At 45.1% G+C, this 16,563-nt stretch overlaps 2 protein-coding genes and 1 pseudogene across 2 annotated transcripts; all 3 read left to right on the forward strand.

The window, feature by feature from the left end:
* Positions 1 to 1,223: 1,223 nt before the first annotated feature.
* Positions 1,224 to 1,988, forward strand: LOC117211225. The gene has a single exon (XM_033454892.1). The coding sequence runs from the start codon at positions 1,224 to 1,226 to the stop codon at positions 1,986 to 1,988; it is 765 nt and encodes a 254-aa protein (XP_033310783.1).
* A 6,442-nt stretch (positions 1,989 to 8,430) lies between these two features.
* On the forward strand, positions 8,431 to 10,776 carry LOC117211226. The gene has a single exon (XM_033454894.1). It carries the CDS (start codon positions 8,431 to 8,433, stop codon positions 10,774 to 10,776), a length of 2,346 nt encoding a protein of 781 aa, XP_033310785.1.
* Positions 10,777 to 11,573: 797 nt separating this feature from the next.
* LOC117211227 lies at positions 11,574 to 12,212 on the forward strand (annotated as a pseudogene).
* The last annotated feature ends 4,351 nt before the right edge of the window (positions 12,213 to 16,563 follow it).

Below are 16,563 nucleotides of genomic sequence, written 5' to 3' on the forward strand. Positions count from 1 at the left end.
ATCAGTTCAGTCATCGCATAAATCTATGATCCACTAGGATTGCTCGCGCCGGTAATCGTTCGAGCAAAAATAATTTTGCAACAAGTCTGGACATTGAAGGTAGATTGGGACGAATCCCTTCCGACAGACGTACACACAGAATGGATCAAATACCACACCCAATTGCCGTTGTTAAATGCGGTAAGGTTCCCTCGGAAGACCATCATAGAATCGGCAACGAAAATTGAGCTACACGGATTCTGTGACGCTAGCGAAAGGGCATATGGGGCATGCGTCTACGTGCGGACGACGGACCGAAAGAACAATATTTGGACTCGACTCCTCACGGCGCGGTCGAAGGTAGCGCCGCTCAAATCGCTCTCCATACCACGTCTCGAATTAAGCGGGGCACTTATTTTGACGTCCTTGATTTCGTCAATACGATAGGCCCTGACGACCAAGATATCGCGGATAGTAAACTGGACTGACTCCACCATCGTGCTCCATTGGATCAGGTCTTCGCCGCACACCTTGAAAACATTTGTGGCGAATCGAGTCGCTGAGATACAGACCAAGACCAATATCTCCGACTGGCGTCATGTGCCTACCGACGATAATCCAGCGGATCTCATCTCCCGAGGCCAGACGCCCAAGGAATTCCTATGTCCGCCCATTTGGAAAAACGGGCCAAGGTGGCTCCTGCAAAGCGAAAACTATTGGCCGGTCTGGAGCCCGACACCGGTAGTCGACCTCCCGGAGCAAAAAAAGACAATCTGTCTGAGGACGAATATTAACGACAATACACTCCTCCATCGTTACTCGTCTTGGCCAAGACTAATAAGAATCGTCGCCCGGTGTCTTCGATGGAGACATAAGCAACACCGATCTGCCCATCTCACCACAGACGAACTGACTGCAGCGAACAACAGACTAATAAAAATATTACAATCCAGTCATTTCGCGCCTGAAATTCGGATCCTCCAGAAAAATCGAAGCGAGGACGTTGGAGGGAAACTACAGCCATTAAACCCCTTCCTCGACGAAGATGGGCTACTCCGGGTAGGAGGACGACTAACCAACTCCGCCATACCCTTCAGCCAAAAACACCCGATCATCCTACCGAAATCCCCGGTGACAGAGCTAATTATAGAGCAAGAGCACCGGAACAATCATCACACAGGGACAGAAGCTACACTATACGCGGTGAGACTGCGCTATTGGCCAATCGACGGCCGTAGCCAGGTATGGCGCACTCTCAGAAGGCGCAGAAGAACCGACGTAAAATCAAGACGTACGCCGCCATATTCGTTTGTCTGGCGACAAAGGCGGTCCACATAGAGTTAGTCAGCGACCTAACCACCGACGCCTTCTTGGCCGCGCTACGCCGTTTCATCTCGCGGCGAGGATACTGCGCAACGATCCTCACCGACAACGGCACCAATTTCGTCGGGGCTAACCGGGAGCTGCAAGAACTCCGGACCCTATTGCAGTCCGACGACCACCAGGATAGGCTACAGAATTTTCTCGCCGATCGACAAATACAATGGCGTTTTAATCCTCCGAACTCACCACATTTTGGCGGCTTATGGGAAGCCGCGGTTAAAGCGTTCAAACGCCATCTCATCCGCGTGGTCGGCACGGAGCTCCTGACCTTTGAGCACCTCAACACCCTTGTGATCGAAATTGAAGCCATTCTCAATTCACGCCCACTGACTCCCATCTCATCCGATCCGAAAGATCCTCCTGTCCTCACTCCCGGACATTTTCTAATCGGTGACACACTAACCAGTTTACGGGAGCGTGATTTCAGGACAGTTCCATCAGGCCGGCTATCCAATTGGCAGCGCATTCACCAGATTAAGCAGCACTTCTGGAGCAGATGGTATCGAGAATACCTAAATGAGCTAACCCGCCGCAACAAATGGGACAAGGGCAAACATAACATTCGTGAAGGCACCGTAGTAATCCTCAGGGAGTGCCCTCTATGTAGTGGCCTTTGGGCCGCGTAATCAAGGTCCATCCAGGAGCCGACGGAATCATCCGGACCGCTACCGTGCAGACGGCAACAAGCATCCTGGACCGCGGTGTCAAAAGACTGGTCCCCTTACCCATCCACCCAGATCCAGACGAGGCCGAACGTCCACACGGAGCGAAGGAGGTCGCCAACGACGCACCTGATTCCACAGCCAGAATTTGATCGGTGCCCTCTCAACGGGGGGAGGATGTTACGCCGCCTAAAACATCTGCACGCCAGCCCGCGCGACCGGACAACAACCGACCTGCGTAACGTCACTTCGACCCTCAATAAACCTAAGGACCCACCATAACTTTCATTTCCCTGTATTGTTTCGCCATGTGTCTTCAATCCGTTTGTCTTGAAGAATTTCTAAAGCTTAAAAATATTCTCGAAACACAGTCGGTTTTTAGAGAGGTCCTTGGGTTTATTAGTTGCACTTAAAACACGGAGAAAGCGGGTATGCACCCATTAGGAAAATCCGAATAGCCCTGTAATAAAACAAGCTAGGTTTTTCTCACGCTCACAGTCATCTATCCACCACGATGGTAGAAGACTCCCTACTCATCCCTTCGAGCAGTAGTGCAGGTCATGACCAATCGACACCGCGGTTCGTTACCCTCACTCTTCCTAACGAAAGTGGGAACAACCAATCCGCGTTCTTTAGGCACAGGGGCACATCCACACCGAACTTTTCTTCCGTATTAGAAAAAGAGCGACAGACAGTCTAAAAACAAACGCCTAACGCGGCAGTCTACACATAGCGCGAGAGTCGCATACTTCACGCAAATCTTTTGTCGGTTCTCGGTGTTGTCGAACATACATCTTCTTTCCTAAATATATTATAGTGCTAAGTCCATTAATACATTAATTTCCATTATAAGAGCCCTGCTCTAGCGTACATATCTATCGCATCTTCGTGCGACAAGTTGTTAACTATTTATTTCTCTACGTCAGTGTAACCTAAGTGTTGGAAATATATAATTTATAATTCTGTGAATCACAGTGTTATACAAACTCAATCACCCCTATTATCTCAACGGAAATCAGGGGATCGATCAATTCGTGGTGTCGATTGTTATAATCGTAGCGGGGATTTACGACCCCCGTTGACGTCTCTCCTCGCGATTACATCTCCCCGCAATTGGTCGGAATTACACCTGTTGTTGTTTTGCTTCGGAGTATCAAGACCGTTAGATCACAGGTATTGTAACGAGTAATGAACTCCGAGCAAAAGAATGTCACCGCTACTTTCAACCGTCAAACGCAGTCGAGTTCAAATTTTCCGACTGTCCCCTGACCAGTATAAATAAACAGACGCAATCACGAGCGAGAGAGTTCACCGAACAGAGTCGAGGAGTATTAACGTATAAACAAGCATAGCAGTGATGTACAAAGTTTCTCCGAGTATTTACCGGGTATTTATTCCGTAACTTATACTTGTACCAGCGGACTCACAATTCGTCTGTAATTTATTTATTTATTCGAAAATATATTTAACGGATTGCGACGGCAATAATTCGCTTTCGTTATTTTGCTCAACCAGAATCAGATCAATCCTCCACAACAGTAATAAGAAAAAAAAGACCAAACGAGACTGGAGAAGGACTAATAGAATTGAAGACAATAATGGAAAAGAAAAAGGGCAGTACAAGACAGGGAGGAACGACAATAAGGAAGCACAGCAAGGAGACAAAAGCCCAAAAGTTGCCATAGTTTTAGAGACAGAATATATAATGGAGTGCAATATAATAGAGTGGATAAGAGGGGAGGTAAATATGTAAGAAAAGAGAGATAGACAAGAAAAAGAGTTTAGACAGATATAAGGGAGGAGGCAATAAGGTGATAACGCTATTAGACTGATAGAATGTGAGAAGCGTAATAGGTAAACGAGATGTAAAACCGAAAGCTTGTCCAAGGCCGAAAGGCACGGACTAAGTAATAATAATAATAAACTGTTATATATTATTACTCAGCATTTCATTATTAACTGCATTATGTACATTATTAACAAATTATGTACAGATTACAACAGTACAATGTTGTCAAAACAAGCTCCAACTTTCTTTGTTATTTCTTTCATTGATAAAATGTTTATTTCGTTTGCAGTCGTTAACTTTCTGAGCGAATGAAACTTACGACTCGAATGATGACAATGACTTCGTCCAATTCACATCTTTGGAAAGTTTTCCTATCCTCACTTGCAATAATCTTTTCTCGAAATTCGAAAGCGCCGTAGCTTACCGCTCCCTATCGATCCCTTAGAAAATCGAGAACGGAAAGTATTTATATACTACAATGAATTCCAAGGATTCCAGGGGAGAGAAACGAGCCGGAGAGACGTGACGATTTATTCTATCGCATGCAAACTTCATCAGTCGAATCAATTACTATCGAGTCGTAAAATTCCGGAATTCTCTTCAAGACTACGTTGAATACAGCTAAATTGTCCTCCGTTCTTACTGATATCACGATGTCTATCAAGAAGAAGACTACTTCGTAATATGTTCACCTTTCCCTATCCATAACCTGGCACCCAAACATTCTTCATTTCCCCATAGAATTAGTCTTGCGAATTACATCGTTTCGCCGTCGCTTCTTCGTCTGAAATAAGAAAGACGTCCTTTTCTATTCTGGGTACTTAGTAACCGGCGCGACCTTCAGACAACTTGCTTTTTCTTTCAAGATATCGAAAAGTGCAATTTCGGTCGTCGTGATTAAAGTCTGCGTTGCCATACCGAAGACACTACAAAGCGAGCGCTATTTTAATATATTACTATTATTATATATTATATAAATTTAATATATTTAATATTTAATTAATTACAGAATAGCAAGCAATCTATCAATACTGAATGATACACATTGTTTCCCACACACGTGGACTGGAAGCGAACGTGGAGTAGTTTGTAGTCTCCGACGAATATACGATAATGCGAAGAAGGCCAAAGATGGCAATCGCTATTTATTCGTGTTTTGTTCTGTTTACTTTACTTGTGTGTAATTGTTCTCTGAGTATAGCAAATAAAAGGAGATTGTTACTATTATATCGAGAAGAAAATTTATTATTTTTATTTTATTTATTATTTATCTATTATTTTTAGACATTTTACGATGAAATAGAAGGAGATCGGTATAAGGAGATATCAGTATAATAAGTATTAATTAATATTAATCAATGATTTCTTGTGGTGGTCTTGGAAGAGTAGCAAATACCACAAGTGTTACAAACTGCATTAGATACAAACATAATGAGCTGAAGCATCAAAATCGAACAACGAAGTTGACAAGAACAATCCGCACGACGATTTAAAAATAAATATAAGAAGGCATGGAACATGTAAACAAAAAGATATTGATAAGCATCCTTGTATGAGAAAATTATCCAACGATTCATTTTTTCTATTTTTTCTAGTATTTTTTCTAGTTCTGACTCCGAGGATGAAAGGACGAACATTCCAAGCACATCCCAAAATGTAGTGGGTGAAATTGAAATTGCAATTGACACAGTGGATAAAACTGAAAGCAGGCGAATCTAGAGGTAGGACGCCCGTTCGTATGATATTCAAGGATATCGCAGGGCCTACTGGCTATCTTAAGGGAAATACTATGTCGGGGGTTTGTGTCGGGGGTAATATTATGGTTTGTGTAACTAGTGCTTTCAAATTGATAATTGCCAGACACATAATGGAACACATAAAAGATTGCACTGAAACCGAGGCGCATCGAGTTTTGAAAAAAGACTGGACAATCACAGTTGCTGAGTTACCGAGTTTTCTAGGAATTCTATATGCCCAGGGCGCATATGAAGCGAGATCATTGAAAGCCTCCGAAAGATTACAAACAGATAAATTTGCGCTGATATCCGAAATATGGAACAGATTTAGAAGTAATAGCCAGGCTTGTTACAAGCCATATGAAAATATCTCAATAGATGAACAATTATTTCCAACGAAAGCCCGATGCAGGTTTACGCAATATATGCTGAATAAGCCTCATAAATTTGACATTAAGTTTTAGTTAGCAGTTGCCGTCCAAACAAAATATATTTTGAATGGTTTCCCTTATATGGGGAAAGATGAAACTCGATGCTCAAGGGAAAAAAGGATAAGACGACTTTGTTTTCCTCAAATTTATGTAAATCATAAAACTGCACGCTTACTATGTATAAAAGTAAACCTAACGTAAAAGTCCTCCTTCTAAGCACCAAACATACAGGTATACAAGTAGCAGACAATTATAAATGTGTTTCAGAAACCATTGCTTTTTATAATAAAACAAAGTTTGGTGTGGACGTCGTTGACCAGAAGGAACACAAATATAGTGTGAAAGCAGGGAGTTTCCGATGACCCCTTCAAGTTTTTTTCAATATTTTAGATTTGGCAGTGATGAACGCGTGGATATTATGTAAAGAGTGCACCGGATCGAAAATATCCAGTGTTACATCGGGCGACACTCTACCTCGACCAGGCCACACACCGCGGGCCAGACGGGAACCAGATGTCCGCTCATCCTCGCTGCGTACCCTCAATATTCTTAAAGACCCGTCATTAATCCCAGTAATTCGCTAGCTAAGGTCCTTCAGACCCAACAAACATCTGTTTTCCGAATCATTTCTAAAGACCATTGTCTACTACAGCTTGACAAGGGAAAGTTAGTTTTTCTCACATATGATGCAACTTTCCTCCCACTAACCACTTTCTCTCGAGGGCGGCTAAGACCCTTCCTAGTCCAGCAACCTTCGTTTAACCAATTAACAACGAAGCCTATTTCCCTCACTCTCTTAGCCAAAATCTTCACCAACAAATCCGATGGTTCCGTGCGCTAGACACACCCATCCTTAGCTTTCCTCCGCCACAGCATCGTCTCCGAAGACAACTGATTTTCCATCCGTCGAACAGTCAACTTCCTTTGACTGGGAATACACCCGTAGATCGGTCACTCACTCATCTTATACATACGCACCAGCGTAACTATCTTCTTTACAAGTTGTTAGAATAAACGTTGATTTATAACTTACTATACAGTGTTATATTCATTGAACCACCTCTGTTATCTTAACCGAAACAGGGTAACGACTATTTCGCGGCGTCGATTAACCAAATCGTAGCGAGAATTTACGCCTCTCGCTGACGCGTTTTCCTAGCGACCGCGTCTCTCCGCGAACGGTCGTAACATCCAGAGTTCATATTTTGCCAAATGTTACGACCGTTCGCGGAGAGACGCGGTCGCGAGGAAAACGCGTCAGCGAGAGGCGTAAATTCTCGCTACGATTCGGTGAATCGACGCCGCGAAATAGTCGTTCCCCTGTTTCGGTTAAGATAACAGAGGTGGTTAAATGAATATGACACAGTAGAGTAAGTTATATTTCACCTTTATTCCAACAACTTATAACGAAGGCAGTTACGCTGGTGCGTATGTACGAGATGAGTGAGTGACTGATCTACGGGTGTGTATACCCGGTTAAAGGATGTTGACCGTTCGAAGGATGTAAAATCAGTACTGTCTTGGGAGACGATGCTGTTTCGGAGGAAAGCTAAGGATGGGTGTGTCTAGCGCACGGGACCATCGGATTTTTTGGTGACGATTTTAGTCAGGAGAGTGAGGGAATAGGCTTCGTTGTTAATTGGTTAAACGAAGGGTTTTAACCGCCCTCGAGAGAAAGTGGTTAGTGGGAGGAAGGTTGCATCATGTTACGTCGCGTAACACTCTACCTAGCCCAGGCCACACACCGGGCAATGTGGCAACCAGATGTCTTCGGGTACTCGCAGCGTATCCTCCATAATTTTAAGCACCGTCCATAAATCATAGATTTCCTAGAAAAAAAGGTCTTCAAAGCGAAATCGCCCAAGGAGCGTCTCGAGACTGCCAAACGGGCGTCGCTCTGTACGAATTGTTTAGGCAAGGGACACGCGCTCAATCAGTGCTCCGCCGGGTCATGTCGCATCCGTAGACAGCGACACCACACTTATTTACATCAAGAGCATGGTCACAGTAGATTACGGACACGTGTGAGCCGAACACCGAGCGGTCGATCGTCGAGCGACCGGTCATCCAACGGTCGATCTCCGCCTAGTTCACCGACCACGCGGTCGTCACACCGATCGAGACGGGCATCCGCGTCTCCACAAACGTCTCCACGAACGTCTCCCCGAACGTCTCCCCGAACGTCTCCGCGAACCTCCCCAAAACGTGTATCTCGGTCATCGCGAACGACGGCATCGGGATCAAATACCTCCCCCAGTCTTAAACAACTAGGGGAGCCCTGACGTCCTCAAACGGCTTTGCTAGGGACCGAACCACCGAAAACAGACTCATTGACCTCGCCTCCTTCCGGATCACTCCACCACGATTTGTTAGTCACTGCGCAGGTCAACATACTGGACAATAGATCTCAACCGTTCCGCTGCCGAGCTCTGCTAGATACCGGCGCTAGCATGAACTTCATCGCCGAGAGACTCGCCAATTCGTTAAGACTCAACCAACGGAAATGTTCGGTCCCAATCGGAACACTCAACACATTATCGACGACCTCGAAACGTTACATTACGGCCACAATCACCTCCGTTGACGGCACATACGAACGCATCTGGACTTTTCTCATCATACCGACCATATCGACCTCGATCCCAGATCAACCCGTGGATCGGTCAACGATACAGATACCCAGAAATCTACGACTAGCCGATCCAAGATTCCACAGACCTGCTCCGATCGACGTGCTATTGAGCGCCGGGCCATCACTAGCGTCACTGTGTGTCGGCCAACTTGACATCAGTCAAGCAAACGGGACCGACTTGCGTCTGCAAAAAACGCGGTTCGGATGGGTCATCGGGGGGAGCCCAGCCTCGCAACCACCCGCACACGCATTTCACGCGTCCACGACGGCCTTGCAGGCGGATCTCGCCCGTTTTTGGGAAATCGACGAAGGACCGACCACTGCGCACATTTCGGAAGCGGAACGACAGTGCGAGGAACATTTCCGGAATCACGTTCAACGCACCCACGAAGGGCGATACATGGTCGCTCTCCCATTCAACGAGACGACTCCTTCGCTTGGATCCTCCAGAGCCATGGCGATGAAACGACTAACATCTCTCTGCCGTCGGTTCCAACGAGATAAGCGTTTCGAAGCCGAGTATCATGCCGTAATGCAGGAATATTTGGCATTAGGGCACATGACGAAGGTTACCTCGGGCTACTGCACGGACGACGGATATTTTCTGCCACATCATGGCGTGATCAAGGAGTCCAGCCAAACCACGAAACTCCGAGTCGTGTTCGACGGATCGGCCCCAACCACCACCGGAGTTTCATTAAACGACGTACTTCATACGGGACCGAAACTACAGGATGATTTATTTCTCATCCTCTTAAGATTTCGATCTCACCAATACGTCATTACAGGCGATGTCGAAAAAATGTATCGCCAATTTCTTGTGCACCCGGAGGATCGGAAATTCCAACAAATCCTGTGGCGCAATGCGGATGGAGAAGTTGACACTTATCAACTCAACACCGTGACATTCGGGCTCTCAGCGGCCCCGTATCTAGCCATCCGCTGCCTCAAGCAACTGGCGGACGACGAGGGGCATCGATATCCACGAGCGGCGACAGTCTTACAGCGAGACTTCTACGTCGACGATGTTCTCACAGGAGTCGATACAAGGGTCGAGGCACAATCATTGAGAACGGAGCTCACAGAACTGCTCAAGCTAGCCGGCTTGAACATTCGGAAATGGGCATCGAACGACCGGGAACTGCTACGAGGACTTCCCGAGACGGACATAAACGATAAGCTGCTACTAGGCGAATCGCAAACCTTCAAGACACTGGGTGTTGTTTGGAATTCCTTCGACGATTCGATCCTATATTCCGTCAAAATCAATCATGCTGACTCTCGAATTACGAAGAGAACAATCAGCTCCGAAATCGCCAAGATCTACGACCCTCTTGGATTGCTGGCACCAGTAATTGTTCGAGCTAAGATGTTGCTCCAGCGACTCTGGACACTAAAAATTGACTGGGACGAATCCTTACCGGCCGACGTGCACACGGAATGGAGCAAATATTACGCACAGCTGCCATTATTGAACAACGTGGAGTTTCCACGTAAAACGATAATCAATCCCGCAGCGGAAATTGAGTTACACGGGTTCTGTGACGCCAGCGAAAGGGCATATGGAGCATGCGTTTACCTTCGCACTATCACCCTGGATGGTCATGTCTATACACGTCTCCTCACTGCGAAGTCGAAGGTAGCTCCGCTCAAGTCACTAACCATTCCAAGGCTGGAACTGAGCGGAGCACTCCTTCTCGCGTCACTAGCCAACACGGTCCTCCAAGCCTTAACAATCAACATTGCTCGGACCGTTTATTGGACTGACTCCACAATCGTTCTACATTGGATCAACACATCACCCCATACGCTGAAAACCTTCGTCGCTAACCGTGTGACAGAAATCCAACGGAAGACTCACGCCTCAGATTGGCGCCACACCCCCACTACCGACAACCCGGCAGATCTCATATCTCGAGGTCAACTACCCGAAGACTTCCTGAAAACAACCATTTGGCAACACGGACCAGGGTGGCTTCATCAACCTGAAGAATACTGGCCAGCGTGGAACCCAGTACCGTTGAACGAAACACCGGAGCAGAAAAAGGCAACCTGTCTGTCCGCGACTCCGGCGGACCACAGCATACTGGGGAGATTCTCCTCTTGGCCCAAGCTTATAAGAATTGCCGCTCGGTGCCTTCGATGGAGACAAGCCCGGGATTGAGGCAAACCTCTGACCATGCACGAGTTGACCAATGCACATAACCGATTAATCAAACTATTGCAAGCCTGTTATTTTTCAGACGAAATCCGTGCTCTCCGGACAGATAGAAATTCGGCAGTGAAGGGGAAGCTCCAAAGACTCAATCCATTTCTGGACAAGGACGAGATGCTGCGCGTCGGAGGCCGACTCAGTCATTCACCAATGCCTTTCCACCAGAAGCATCCAATAATTCTACCCAAATCCTCAGTCACCGCGCTCATAATCGAGCATGAACACCTCCTAAATCTCCACTCCGGAACTCAAGCTACCTTGTACGCCCTAAGGAGATCTTATTGGCCTATCGACGGCCGCAGTCAAGTTTGGAGCACGCTGAAGAAGTGCGTCCGTTGCTGCAGAGCCAATCCCCCTCCAGTGGATTACATAATGGGCGACCTTCCAGCGGCACGGATCACAGAGTCTCGGCCATTTACCAACGTCGGAATTGACTACTGCGGGCCATTTTACATCAAGGAACGAAGGGATCGCAACCGACGCAAAATCAAAGTATACGTAGCAATCTTTGTGTGTCTTGCAGTCAAGGCAGTCCACATCGAGTTGGTCAGCGATCTCACCAGCGAGGCCTTCATTTCCGCTCTGCGAAGATTCATCGCTCGCCGCGGATTCTGTGTGACAATCTACTCCGACAACGGTACCAACTTCGTTGGTGCCAACAACGAATTACAAGAACTCCGAAATCTCCTGCAATCCGACGATCACAAGGCACAGGTCCAGTCCTTTTTAGCCGACCGACGGATCGAATGGCACTTCATCCCTCCCAACTCTCCTCACTTCGGCGGGCTGTGGGAGGCTGCAGTGAAGTCTTTCAAACGACATCTCCGACGTGTCGTCGGTAACGAGCTCTTGACCTTCGAAAACCTTAACACCCTCATCATCGAAATCGAGTCTATCCTCAACTCCCGTCCGCTGACGCCGATATCTTCTGACCCAAACGATCTCCTCGTTCTCACTCCCGGCCATTTCCTCATCGGAGATTCACTAACAAGTTTCCGAGAACGAGATTTCAGGGACACGCCATCCAACCGTCTCTCCTGCTGGCAACATATTCAGAAACTCAAACAACATTTCTGGCGCCGGTGGCATCGAGAGTATCTCAACGAGCTACACATCCGGAACAAATGGAGCAAGGGCGGTCACGACATACGAGAAGGCACCATCGTCCTTCTCAGAGAAGACAACGTCCCCCCATGCAATGGCCATTGGGCAGAATCATCAAGGCCCAACCCGGCGCGGACGGCATCATACGCACGGCTATCGTTCGAACAGCGACGAGTACTCTCGAACGGAGCATCAAGCGGATGGTACCACTACCAAGCAGAACGACTCCAGACGACTCCGAACCAATCGACAGCCCGAAGTCGGATAAGAGATCCACCTGACAACAGCATACCATATCACTTGATCGGTGCCCTCTCAACGGGGGGAGGATGTTACGTCGCGTAACACTCTACCTAGCCCAGGCCACACACCGGGCAATGTGGCAACCAGATGTCTTCGGGTACTCGCAGCGTATCCTCCATAATTTTAAGCACCGTCCATAAATCATAGATTTCCTAGAAAAGGTCCTTTAAACAAAACAAACATCTGGTCCCGAGGAATTTCTAAACACTATTGTCTACCACGGCAGGACAAGGGAAAGTTGTTTTTTCTCACGCACGCTGCAACTTTCTCCCACTAACCACTTTCTCTCGAGGGCAGTTAAGACCCTTCGTTTAACCAATTAAAAACGAAGCCTACTCCCTCACTCTCCTAAATAACATCGGCACCAACAAATCCGATGGTCCCGTGCGCTAGACACACCGATCCTTAGCCTTCCTCCGAGACAGCATCGTCTCCCAAGAGGCACTGATTTCACATCCTTCGAACGGTCAACATCCTTCGAGCGGGTAGACACACCCGCAGATCAGTCACTCAATCATCTCGTACACACGCACCAGTGTAACTATCCTCGTTACAAGTTGTGGAATAAACGGTGAAATATAACTTACTACTGTGTCATATTCAATCAACCACCTCTGTTATCCTAACCGAAACAGGGGAACGACTACTTCGCGGCGTCGATTCACCGAATCGTAGCGAGAATTTACGCCTCTCGCTGACGCGTTTTCCTCGCGACCGCGTCTCTCCGCGAACGGTCGTAACACATCATACGTGAGAAAAACTAACTTTCCCTTGTCAAGCCGTGATAGACAATAGTCTTTGGAAATTCTTCAGAAACAGACGTTTGTTTGGTTTGAAGGACCTTTACTAGGAAATCTATGAGATTTATGGAAGGTACTTGAGACTGTTGAGGGTACGCAGTCAGTATCCGAAGACATCTGGTTGCCATCTTGCCCACGGTGTGTGGCCTCGGCTAGGTAGAGTGTTACGCGACGTAACACCAAAGATTAGACACTTCATTTCTGTCACCTTCAACGTCAGAAGTGCGAAAAAGTTGCCAAGTGAGCTACTACAAAGAAAATAGAGGCAATAATTGTTGTATATGTCGGAGATGTAGGGACACCGGGCCTTTCTTTTGGAATTTTGGGATGATCCCCAATACTTTGGTCTAAACTATTTATTATAGCTGTACTTAAATAATAGATCTTAGAAGTAGTAGTTGTGATACGATCTGATTATGTTTGCCCGAGATTTGTAACAGTGGGCTTGGGCTCGAGGTAACACAGCTGGTCGCTGAACGTAGCCACGGTCACGGGATGAACGTTTTTACTTAACAGAAGAAGTACCAATATTGAGGGACACACGCTGTATTAACAAACCAGCGCCGGGCAGGAGCAAAGACGGCTCTACGCGGGTCTGCCTAGTAACGGCGCCTGGAATTTTGTTGATATCCCCGGTCAATATGCAATTGACAAATGTGATCGTATCAGTCTTTTATTCTTGTGATCACCTTGGAGAGTTTACACACATCGTCTTGTCAGTCAGTCAGAAAGATACCGTGCGTCACAGCTAACGTCACTTCGTGTTTCAAAACATATTCAATTGTACAAAGAGTTTTCCCGTTGACCGTGGATTCGTTATTGAACCTAAGAACATTGTCTTTGATATCAAGAGTGTCTAATCACCACGTTTAATTGTCAAACTCTGTTAATAATTGTAAATATAATCTCCATTGCAGAACAACGATGGCTTGTCCTAATGAAGATACGATACACGCCCCGAACCAATATATATATTGCAAAAAGATCATGTGCAGAAAATACACAAAATGCACAAATGCTCATAGAGATAGATAGATAAGAAACGCTCGTAAACCTAAGCATCTTGATGAATACCATTAACAAAATTAAAGGATCTAGGCAATTACAAGATGTGTTTACACGCGCCATGGTACGTTAGAAACGAGGACATTCGGAAAGACCTGGGAATACCAACGGTCAAGGAGGAGATTAACAGAAGTGCAAGAAAGTACAGAGAAAGAATAGCAACGCACCCGAACCGGCTGGCAGCGGAAACGGTCAGCGCAACAAACATAAAAAGAAGACTAAAAAGGGAACACCCAACAGATCTCACAAAGGACATAACCTAACATACAAACACTCACCACACTAAAGAAATAAATCAATTAAATTCGAAGATGGTATCCCAATGGGGGTAGCCATCCACATGTTATATTATTATACCACTAAGCAATAATATTTTACCAAATGTCCTACTGGACAAATTATAAAATGTAAATAAATAAAAAAAAGAGATGTTTATTATCAGAAAATTAAAGGATTTGTTTAAACAAATGGGGAGAACATCTTCAGCATTTAGTATAAATGTAGATCAAATTATGGGTCCTTATCAAGGCCAGCAAATTTTAAAACTATACCTATGAAGATCAAGCATAGTTTATATTTGTCAAGACATTAACAACAATTTTAAGTAAATCGTTAGGGACAACGTATCAAAGTTGAAAGTGTAACGACCACCCAGGAAACAGGTGTAATGATCACCCAAGACGCAGGCATTCCGCTGACATCGGATATGTCGATAACAGCATTATGATAACTAAGACAAAAGACAACAGCCAGACTCCTACCCATAAGATATGAGTCATAATAAAGAAATAAAAACCCCGGTCCTTTAGACAGTAACCTCAGTTTGTAACCTGCAGTTAATAAAGCATACGAATGAACTTTTGCTCATTCTCTTACTTATAAAACTTCGTCCTTTTATTACGTGACAGAAGCTTCGTCACAATGTAATCTATTACAAAATACGATAATTTTCATAACTAGATGCGATCATTTTCTTACTGAAGAAAGGAATTTCAGCTCGTGAAATGTGTAAAAAGTAGTCTGCTATAATAGCAAGAAAATTAATAGAAAACGTAGCAGTACGTTGCGGTCATTGGACCGTATGAGGGACTCTTAAAGAAATGAATTTTAAGGCAGTAGAGAAAGAAAAAAAGCCGTAATAAGTGAGAAAAATATGTAAACCCATTTGGCGTTTGCCAAAAACAATGTATATAGATAAAACTGTAGAAAAGATACTTTTTCATCGATTTCAATGATTTCTTAGTGCCCTGCAAAACTTAACGATTTGAGCAACTTTTTCCTATACATGAAAGTATCGATCGACTATAGTTTTCAACAAATTCGCAAAAATTATCGTACTACTACTATACATTTTACCAATAATTGTATATCCGCGGTAGCGTGCGCGTCTGCATTAGTTGCCAATTATCGTTAGGATGACCTAGTTGAAACCTGATCTTTATCCTCTGAGAGAGGACACACATCCTAATCTCTTATCGTGTGCGTATATAACTAGTATTCCGTAGACAGACGAGCTCAGGATTTTTGAGATTATTCGCTACAGTCGGTCGGCGGAAACATCAGAAATGAGTCAAGAAGGTAGTGAACGGATCAAGTCTGCAAAATTACAATCGCTAGCATCTGTCCGGGCTGCTTACGATACAGAGGCGTTCAATAATGGTATCATAGTACAAACCTCTTCGGTGAACTCAAACAATAGAACAAAATCTTCATATAAAAAATGATCATCTTATCGACCTCATCCTGGCCTCTGCAGAATAATTTGAATGATAAGAGTTTTGGTTTCATAGAAGCTGTCGACAACTACCTCAAGACTTTCTTTGAAAAGAATCCATCGACTTGCAAAAATAGAGGATAGTTGTGGGAAATAAATAATTTTATCAATCACCCACATTTCCCGGATTATTTTCGAACGTAGTAGAAACTGCGTGATAAAACTATATCACCGTAAAACGTAATTCTCTATGTAGTATTTACACCTATATTATAATAGGATAAATATTGGCTTTAGCAAAATAAGTGCGTAAATACATAATGTTTATGTAAATACAGAACATTTTGTGTCTTTTTCTATATCTAATAAATATACACATGTTTCAGTTCATTTTATTATAGACAGGAAAGTGAGAGTCGACGACTTCTTATATTTTTCAAACGTAAAACGAGCGTCCCATGCTGGCAACCCTTTCTCCATTCTTTCCACGAGCTACCGTGATAACGTTATATAACTGGCATCTAACTAAAGACCCGCGAAATCCGCCAACACGAAAGAGAGTATGAGAGCTAAACCGCGGGAACCAACCGCACAGATCAGCCCAAGAAGAGTTATAGCTATCGAGATGACGGAAAAGCAACTCTCCAGACTTCAATCCGAAACCCGGAATCAGCAAGGGAGCTTTGCGCAATACAAAAGAAGATTCGCGTTACTGTGGAAGAATTTATCAATAGCATGGCAGTATACGGA

The sequence above is a fragment of the Bombus bifarius genome, unplaced genomic scaffold, assembly GCF_011952205.1.
Source record: "Bombus bifarius isolate JDL3187 unplaced genomic scaffold, Bbif_JDL3187 scf7180000008220, whole genome shotgun sequence".
Taxonomy (NCBI): Eukaryota; Metazoa; Arthropoda; class Insecta; order Hymenoptera; family Apidae; genus Bombus; species Bombus bifarius.